At 35.1% G+C, this 9,626-nt stretch overlaps 1 protein-coding gene across 2 annotated transcripts in view; it reads right to left on the bottom strand.

Annotated features, from left to right (window-relative positions):
- Window positions 1-226: 226 nt before the first annotated feature.
- The window catches only part of TRIM33 (tripartite motif containing 33), a 155,350-nt gene continuing 145,950 nt past the window's right edge, over window positions 227-9,626 (bottom strand). Inside the window, exons 16-20 of one of the 2 annotated variants that reach the window (XM_006895690.1) lie at window positions 9,167-9,290; window positions 3,630-3,704; window positions 1,914-2,066; window positions 541-591; window positions 227-461 (exon numbers count right to left, since the gene is read on the bottom strand). In XM_006895690.1, coding sequence (XP_006895752.1) covers window positions 249-461; window positions 541-591; window positions 1,914-2,066; window positions 3,630-3,704; window positions 9,167-9,290 — 616 coding nt within the window. In that variant the 3' untranslated portion in view covers window positions 227-248. The remainder of the gene's footprint in view (window positions 462-540; window positions 592-1,913; window positions 2,067-3,629; window positions 3,705-9,166; window positions 9,291-9,626) is intronic. The other variant, XM_006895691.1, reaches the window with a different exon arrangement.

Raw genomic sequence — 9,626 nt, 5'->3', positions numbered from 1 at the left:
ATCAATCACTCTAGCAAAGAAAATCTTCGTATCACTTCACTTTTACTTTAAAATATGCAAATTAAGTTCTTTCCCCTTTTTTGACAAGAAAATGTTTTCTGTCCATTATTTCAATCTAATACTGTGTAAAAGCTATCATCTTCAAGAAGGTGGCCACAGTAGGCAGGATATTCCAGCAACACTTAAATAAAAGTTTGTTTTCCTTTTATTCCTTTCTTCTTTTTTAAAACAACTGATTTACATCCATGTCACTTTATATGTACTGGCCTCTCATCTGACTTTAGGCGTTTTCTGCGGGGCTGTATAAAGTCTTCATCAGAGTCCTCAGTTACTTCGCCATCATCCTCTTCCTGATCAAACTCTGGCAAAGGTGCGAAGGTCCTGTCTGAGTAGATCTCTTTGAGTTTATCTTCAAAGTACAATGCAACTGCTTTCCCTGCCTGAGCTACTTCTGAATCAGCCTGCAAGCAAAAGATAGGAATATTCACCTATTGGTAATGCATATTCCTTCACCAAGTTTGCATGGTCTGAAAAGCTTACCTTCAAATTAATTTCTTGTGTTTCTGCATAAACTTGAACAACTTTCATCATCTAAAAAGGATACCAGAGTCAAAAAAAAGGGAAATTATAATCCTTTCTAAAGTTATGAGACTGTATAGGATTGGTGACGAAAGTCTGTCATACCAAGGAGAACAAATTGATATGACCACGTTAACTGCTTTCCAAATTTTATAGAATATGGAACCACTTTACAAAGATCTGTTACTGAGGCTACAGTGAAGCATCACTAATTGTCTCTCATTTTGAATTAGCACGGTCAATCTGATAGAAACTGATCTGAGTATTTTAATCTATTTGAGGGGGAAAAAATTGTTAAACAAACTCCTTATTTATACAAATTTCCAAACCTTCAACAATTCACTTATTTAAAATTTTATCTGTTGCTGTTTACTATAAATAAAACAAGTACAGGGAGTTTTTATCAAGAATCAGCACTAATGCATGAAAATATATTCAATTGGACATAATGTGGCAATCTACTTCCAAAAATTACATTCCAATTCACAAAGTCTTACTATTTTATCTCCTGTGGCATACACAGTGTTGTCTAGTTGTCCAAAGGTTTGAGTAGGCTTTGGGATTGGTTTTGTTTTGCTTTTTAAAAATGAAAACATCATCTAGATGTAACCTCCAGTTACAGCTGTGGGTACACTTTAAATAATTCAAAATTATTTGTTTTTATAATAAGCGTGTCATGACATTCAAGTTTCATAAGTAATAAAGAACAGTATTTTGGTATTAATTGTTTAAAAATTTTGTGGATTCTTATAAAATTCCATGTTCTTCTCTTACACTAAGAAATTTTTTGAACAATGAATTGATTTTATCTTAAAGATAACAAAAATCATTTCCTTGAAAGAAGTATCTTTCACATTTCTTCACAAGGTATAAGACTGCTTACCCTTATTCCCTCCCCAAAACAGGCATATTCAAAATTAGTAACAGTTACATTACTGAGATCAGAAAGTTCAATTTTATATACTCTGTGCTTCTATCCAAGATGTGACATCAGAGATTAGGTCATGATATAGCATTTTATGGTATGTGGAAATTTTCCAATAAGTATACTAACTACAAATAAAACATTTTCCATATAAATATTCTAGCCCTCAACTCATCAAGAAGAAATAAAAAGAAATTCTTCATTTATTATAGTTAAATAAGTAATCTACAATATACTTTTTTCTTTTGGTGCTATGGATACAAATTTCACTTTTAACAAGACTGAAGCAAAAAGAAAAAAAATAATTTCAGTACCATTGGAAAATTCTTTCACAGGAAAAGAAAAAAAACCAAGCAAGCAAAGAAACAGACTCACAACCCAAGACTATATAGTTTGGAAGTTAACATACTTCATTAAACCTTTCACAGTTCTTGAAGATCAAACGGACATCAGCCACAAAATCATCTGGGATTTGGTAGTGTTGGGAATGTTTTTTCTGAAGCTTCTTTTTCACGGTAGATAAATCCATTGGTTTCTTTATAATTTTATAGTAGTTTGGTATCTGAAAAAAATCAAATAAATATAGATAAATAATAGTTCCAAAAAAATGCCAAATGGTTAAAAATTGAAAATGCATAGTATATTAATATGGGGGTAGAGGGATGTGGTAGATCACAGACACAGCTGCTGCTTGTATAAATTATATGAATCCTATTTTACTCAGATTGTATGCCAAACTCAGTAGTTAAAGGAAGTCCCTAAATGCCTATCTTTAATGTTATGTTTAAAAGGGAGGGGGGATTTATGATAACGTGTATCAATATTAGAAATGGCTGTATTTTAAAGGGGATAACTTTCTAGCAAAGAACTCTAGACATGTAACAGAGAGAGGAGGATTGTCATTAACTGTAGGTGTTCTATTAGAGAATAGAATAGAATAGAACAGAACAGAATCGTTTTCATAGGATCGTTATGATTCGTCTGACTTAATGGCACTTAACAACATTTAATACAAAGCTCTGGTGGTCTAGTGGTAAAAAGCTGCACTGCAATCTCAAGGGCATAGAGTTCAAATGTACCCCAGCTGCTCCACAGGAAAAGGATGGGGAATCTCCTTTCACTGACTTACTGCCTTTGCAAATTCACTGGAGGGTCAGCTATGAATCACTTCAGACTCAATGGTACAATATTTATTGACCATGCTTGGAAATAATAATTTAATGTATCTGGCCTTGCTTTTGACAAGATTTTAAGAGTCTATATTTCTTTAAAAAGTCATCTTACAGATCAGATTTTCTATATTTAAAAAAAATCTGACTTGAAAAACTTCAATTTTTTCCTAAATTTCTATTGTTCAGATAAAAGATTCTATGAAGGCAGAGTTAGTGTGAAACGTCAAATTATATTTAAATAAAATACTGCTTTTCTCCTCAATGAAGAGTTAAAAATGATAAAACCAGCATGTTTTATTATTAATTATAATAATTTAGTCTAAAACTCAACACTTTACAGTTTAAAAAGTAGCAAAAAAACTATGTAATTTCCCAAAATAAAGTTTGTTAATGGCAGAACTAAGAAAAGAAGTTAGAGTTTCTGATTCCTAATTCAGTATCTTTTCATTAGATCTGTTTCTCTCAGGTCTATTTTACCACTAGGTAACAGCAACAAAATCTTGAAAATCAAACGACAATTTTAATGACTGAATCTCATTCTTACTTAACTCTTACTAGTATTTCTGATACAGTTTATTATGTCAGCAGGTGTACCATGGAGTCAAAACTGCCTCACTACTCATCTTTCAACAGGTTTTCAGAGGTGGTACATCACATGGAAAGAGACCGCACATCTTTCTCCTGCAGAGCGGCTGGTGGATTCGAATGACATGCCCTTGGGTTGGCAGTATAACTCCTGACCACTAAGCTACCAGAGCAAAATACTTCATATAGTTTTTAATCCTCAGAATAACACAAAGAAGGGAAAGGAAAAAAAGTAATAAAAACCAAAAACCAAGTCTCAAAGAATTTGATGAGCTTATTTAGATGCCTAAATTTTAAAACAGCATAAAGCCAGAGTCCAAACTCTTAAATATCATCCTCAGAGAGCTACAAGGGTTTAGACAACATACCGAAACAGGAACTGGTTCCTGGAATTCAATACTTAATTCATGGCAGTAGAGGTAAAGCAGAAGACGTTCACATTTCTGGTCCGCCAAAAAAAAAGGCAAAGGAAAACACATGAAATATTTTTCTTTCTATTAAGATATTTCTTAAAATTTTTATTTAGTTTTCACCCATTCATATGCCTTTCATTTTGTAACATTAGTTAACAATTGTTCAATAGTTACCAATTGTTCAACGCCATTTCTTAAAATGTTTTATCAAATTCTCACTGAACTGTGCCTTTCCCGTCAACCCACCCATCCATTCACCAATTTCTGCTTCCCTCTCCCTCCCTTTCCATCTTTCATGACTGCTTCTGTGTAAACCTTTCCCTAGCTTTCTCCCTCCAGTCATGTAAATCTTGTTTCATAATCGTTAATTCCAATACAATGTCTGAGTGTCCATTCATTCCACAATATCCTTCCCTTCCCTTCTTCCATTAAAGTGTTCATGTCTATCCATTCATTTTTTACTCTCCTCTCCCCCTCATCTCATGCACCCCTGTAACCTTACTACATTGATTCCCTTTATTTGTAAAAACTTAACTAGTTTTGGTTTAAATAACAAAAAATTTTGTTTTGTGTGCAATGGTATTTGTATTATATTATATGGTATTTGTCCTTTTGGGACTGATTTGTTTCACTGACCTCTAGACTCATCCATGTTGTGTAGTGTTTCAAAAGTTCTTCATTGTTTTCCAATCCTGTGTGTAACTGTACCACAGTTTCTCTATCTACTTATTTCTTAATGTGCACTTGTGTTTCCATCTCTTTGCCCCTGTGATTAACACTACAATAAACTTCTCTCTTTGGGCCTATTCTCAATAATGGAATATTGCTGTTGATTGCTGTTGAGTTGAGCATGACTCGTAGTGACTCTTATGAACAAATAACCTGAAGCCTTTCTATCTATAACTATCATTATTTCTCAAAGTTCATAGTTTCCAGAGGCATGTTTAGGAAATAGATGTCATTTCTGGTTCTAAACCTATCTTAAACTGGGAGCTCTATCAAACAGTATCTAGCATGGGTAATGTTATGACATTCGACACCCCAATGGCACAAGGTTCAGCATCACATCAACCCCAGGTTACTTCAGTACATCTAACTGACAGAAGAGTGTTGTACCACTTAGAAGACTGTTCCTGCAAAATATAGTTAACAACCGACTTTTAAATACAAAGGCCCTGTTTAAAGCCTTGTTGACTTTAGCAGCTCTGAATCCTTTCCTGTACTGACCCCATCTCACTAATTCTGACACAGCAAACCCACTGCCTAGTTACTTTAGCAATCCATCTCATCCGGGGTCTTCCTCTACTGCGCTGTCCCTCCACCATTCTGAGCATGATGTCCTTTCTCCAAGGACCAGTCTCTCTTGGCCATGTGCCCAAAGTATGTAAAGCGGAGCTTCAAAATCCTAGCCTTCAAGTAGAGACTTGGTTTCACCCTCTCCAAGACCAATGTTACTTCTGTTTCAATTCTTTTGAGGAAACACCAAGTTGCATTCCACATAAGTTGTACCATTTTAAGTTCCCATCAGCAGTACATAAGAATTCCAATCCAATCTGTCTGCATCCTTCCCAGCATTTATCGTTTGCTGTCCTACTGAACTTTGGTATTGTTACTAAGGTGAGATGAGATCTCATTGGTACTTTGATTTGTACCTCTCATAGCTAGTGATCTTGAGTATTTCTTGTGTTTGCTGGTCATGTGAATGTCATCTTTGGTGAAGTGTCTTATCTTCTGCCTCTTATAAGATATTCTTAAGAAGGAGAACTATTACACTATAATGTATTACCCCAGTGAATTGAACAGAACCTTATGTATACTAGCTACACCAACTAAACACATATACTCAAAACCAGTCTACTTTCCATGTTGCTATTTTTATTGTGATTTGAGTAACAGTTCACAAAGCAAAATAATTTTCCATTCAACCATACATAATTTTTTAGTAGTATTGATTACAATGCCTACAATGCCAGCACATTTTCCCCATTTTCTCCTCTTAATTCCCATTTCTACTAATCCTTCTATAAGGAGCTCTGGTGGTCTAGACTATAAGGAGCTGTGGTGCTAAACCAAAGGTCTGGACATCTTTGGAGGTTTGGACCCACCAGCAGCTCTGTGGGGTAGCAATGTGCAATCTCCTCCTAAGTAATTTACAGTCTTGGAAAACCTGTTGGAATGTTAGATGAGCTGTGAGTCCTTCTCAACAACTGAGAGAGAGAAACAGAGACATAGAAAGATCTCACCCTTTCTGCCTTCTGGTCTTTATCTTTGGGTAAATGTTGTTCTTTTGACCTTACATTGCTAGTTATTCTAAGGAGTGAATGGCTCCTTGGTGTTACTGGTAACCTTAAAGATTTCGTTTTTTATTTGGCTGAAAGTTGACTCATAGAGTTAAGTTTTGTTCCAGATTCTCCAGTTTTAAGCCTATATTCTGTTATACTTTAAGTGAACCTATCAAAGAATACTGTTATTGTTAGGTGCCACCAAGTTCAGCATGACTCAGAGCTTCCTTATGAACAAAAGATCTGAACCCTGTCTTATCCAGAGACAACCTCATCAAATCTGACACATGGGAGCCCAGAGATACAGTCAATGTGCCAAACCCTCTCGCTGAGGGGCTGCTCTCTTTCACTGACCACCCACCTTTTCCAAGGCATAGCCAGCCCCTCCTCACAACAAGGCCTCGTGGTAAAGAGCTACAGTGCTAACTCAAAAGCACATACTTCGAAAACACCAGTTGCTCTGCAGAGAAATAAAGGCAATCTTTTCCCATGTGATTTACAGACTTTGAAAACTTGATGGAGGAACATCTATGAGTCGGATCTAGCTCAATGGTATATATCAACAACCACAGCCCAAAGTAAGTGAGAGACAAAGCTCTGTCATCTTTGTTTCCCAAGAAGCATTCTAACTGTACTTTCTCGAAAATATATCTGCTTTTTGTAGTCCATAGGATAATTAGTATTCTTTTTCCAATATAACTCAAAAGCTTTGATTCTTCCTCTATCATCCTTATTCACTGTCCAACTCCCCAAAGTATAGCATATGACTGAAAAGATCACAGCATGAATCAGGTGTCTTTAAAATGAAATATGGAAGTAGCACATGAAAAAGAACCAATGATAATTAAGGAAGAAATTCAAGCTGGCAAAAATAAGGCCCCTGGGAATCATGGGATATTAGAGACAGAGTACCTTTATTCTAATTTGCTAAGACAGTTTATTAACTCTTCAATATTACATAAATGGAAAAGTCATAAAACCAACATTAGAACTTTGTGGAAAACAATCTGGTGGCCTCTATACGATCACTGTTGTTCCTCATTAAAAGGTCTTGATATGACTCAATTAAATCTCTTTTTCTTAGGTTTCTCTTGTTGCTGCTGCTTTGTACCACTGAGTCAGAACTGACTCACAGCTGACCTTTCTGCTGGTTTTCAGAAGCAGTAAATCACACAGAAGGAGACTGACCATCTTCCTACGGAAGAGCTGGTGGATTAGAATTGTGTCTTTGGACTTGCAGCAGAGCTTCTTACCACTAAGCCACAGAAGCTTCCTAGCTTCCTAGGTTTCTCCTAGGTTCAAAAACCAAATAAAAAATATCCAAGTCTTGAGAACTGAGGCACAAACAGAGACCTACACACCAATGTTCATAGCAGCGTTATTCACCATCTCAAAAAGATAGAAATAGCCCAAATGTCCAACCACGATGGAACGGATTGAGAAATTACGGTACATTCACACAACGGAATACTGTTATCATTGCAGGAGCAATGATTTTGTAAATTACTACCTAACATGGGGGTGGGGGGACTGGAGAGCACTATGGTAGTAAATGAACTAACTCAGTGTCATAAAGACAAATATTGTACAGGTCCATTATTGTAGACCATGTACGAGGTGGTGGGGCTTAATCATAGGGTCGAACAATTTGATGGGTGAGGGGAGGAGTGAGTAAAGGAAAATCAATGTATGAAAAAGAATGTATATGAACTTTGTAAGTAAACCAGAATCACACTTTAAAAACGAAAAATATCCCAATTCTTCTCAATAAAGGCTTTAAAAACTATTATTAGGAATAAACTGAAATTCCTTTTACATTCATTGTTTCCTATTAGCTTACAAAACTTTTACTATAATCTGTACATCCTAAACATATCCTCTTCACATACAATAGATTTTATATATTAAGGACAAATTAGTAACTCTAACAATCACAGAACTATGTGAAAGACAGTGTTTCTCTTCGGAGATCAAATTACTCCAGTCCCTCGGTACCCTAAGGGGACTTTATGCCAAAATCTAAAGTATGGCTATCTTCCTGATACATTAAGACATCTATAAATTATTTACAACATTGATTACAATATAAATGGCTTTTAAAATAGCACTACTGGTGACCCCAGCAATTTAATTGCTTTTCTGGGGAGTTTCACTTTCCTACATCCTCCAAACCTGGCAAAAATTTTTATTCTGAGCTTGATGAACCGGAGACTGGAAGTTACAGATACCACATGTCAACTTGTACTTTCACAGGAAAAACCATATTCAATTACATTCTTTACCAAATTAAACCATTTATCTAATGTCATAAAATGCCTTTGGAAGAAAAAAATAAACAACTGTAAACAGTTAATAAAAAAGAAAGCATCAAAATATTCTCCATCACGTCCTAGGTCAGACATTAACATTTTTTTTAAAGTTCCAAACACAGGTACATACACATATTTAGGCAGATTTTAAGCTTAAAACTCTGATTGTTTGTGTATTCATTCACTAAACAAATATTTATGAGTATAGACTATGTCATACACTAAACAGTTATGAGTAAGACAGATCAACTTCAAGGACTTTATAATAAGCTCACCAGCAAAGACTAGTAAAAATCTCTTAGGGCAGCAGCAAAAAAAAAAAACCCTTCTTGAAATAACACTTTAGTAGAAATCTAAAAGTGAGGAGGGGACTGTGGATTATTTTTTAAAAATATAAAAGCAAGTTATCAGAACATTTTAAGCAAAAAACAAATTATATATTGAAAATCACTTTCTACACAGAACTGAATATAAGGGAGGAAAAGCAGAAACAGAAAAACTAGTTACGAGATGAGAAGACAAATGCTATCTGTCTACTGTGCTATAGTGAAGGAAAAAAATGAATGGCTAGCATGATCATCACTCCAGATTAATTTTTTCCCCCTAGCATTTTCTGGCATGAAAAGTGGTGCATGGTACTGTCATTTAATGATGTCGAATGTGGAGGAGGGGGTGTTACCATGCATGCTGTTGTTCACTTGATTTTGTTTTTCAAGGGAGAAGACTGAAAAACCAAGATTAAGATTCTGAATAGCTACACAGATTTTTTAAAAAATCATTAGATGGTAACATTACTTTATAATCATTATAATTTATGAAATTAATTCAAATTTAACAGATTCAAGGGGTAAAAATTATTTATAGACAGAATACTTAACAAATCAACTTCATGGACACTTACCCTTTGGTCCACGGGACTTAACCCTTGTACAGTTTTTCCCTTCTTACTATGTTGTAAATTATCACAATCATATTCAACTTCTGGTTTCCCAATATCTCTGCAAAATGTGCATATCCAATCTCCACTAAACATAGAAACAGGCAATTAGTTCACAAATTTTATAAATACTGAGGAACCTTGTTCCCTAAAAGGGAGTCTCCTATTTATTTTCTCAATTTTTAGTTTTGAGCGGAAAGGCAGTTACTTTTCCGAGTCATCCTTCACATGACTGCCTCCTTGACAGCAATATAAAAATGGCACCTCTTGCCTTAAAAAGGAGTCTCTTTACTGGAAAATAGTTGCTATCCAGACACTGATTCTGAGGCACCAATATTATCATCACAAAGATCAAAATTTATAAATTAAAGAGATAAGAATTCCTCGTGTATCTTAAAATCTTTTGGCATGTATTACACAATGC

This window comes from Elephantulus edwardii, unplaced genomic scaffold (assembly GCF_000299155.1).
Source record: "Elephantulus edwardii isolate Elephantulus edwardi_28Jun2011 unplaced genomic scaffold, EleEdw1.0 scaffold00174, whole genome shotgun sequence".
Taxonomy (NCBI): Eukaryota; Metazoa; Chordata; class Mammalia; order Macroscelidea; family Macroscelididae; genus Elephantulus; species Elephantulus edwardii.
This window is presented reverse-complemented; position numbering and strand designations above follow the sequence as displayed.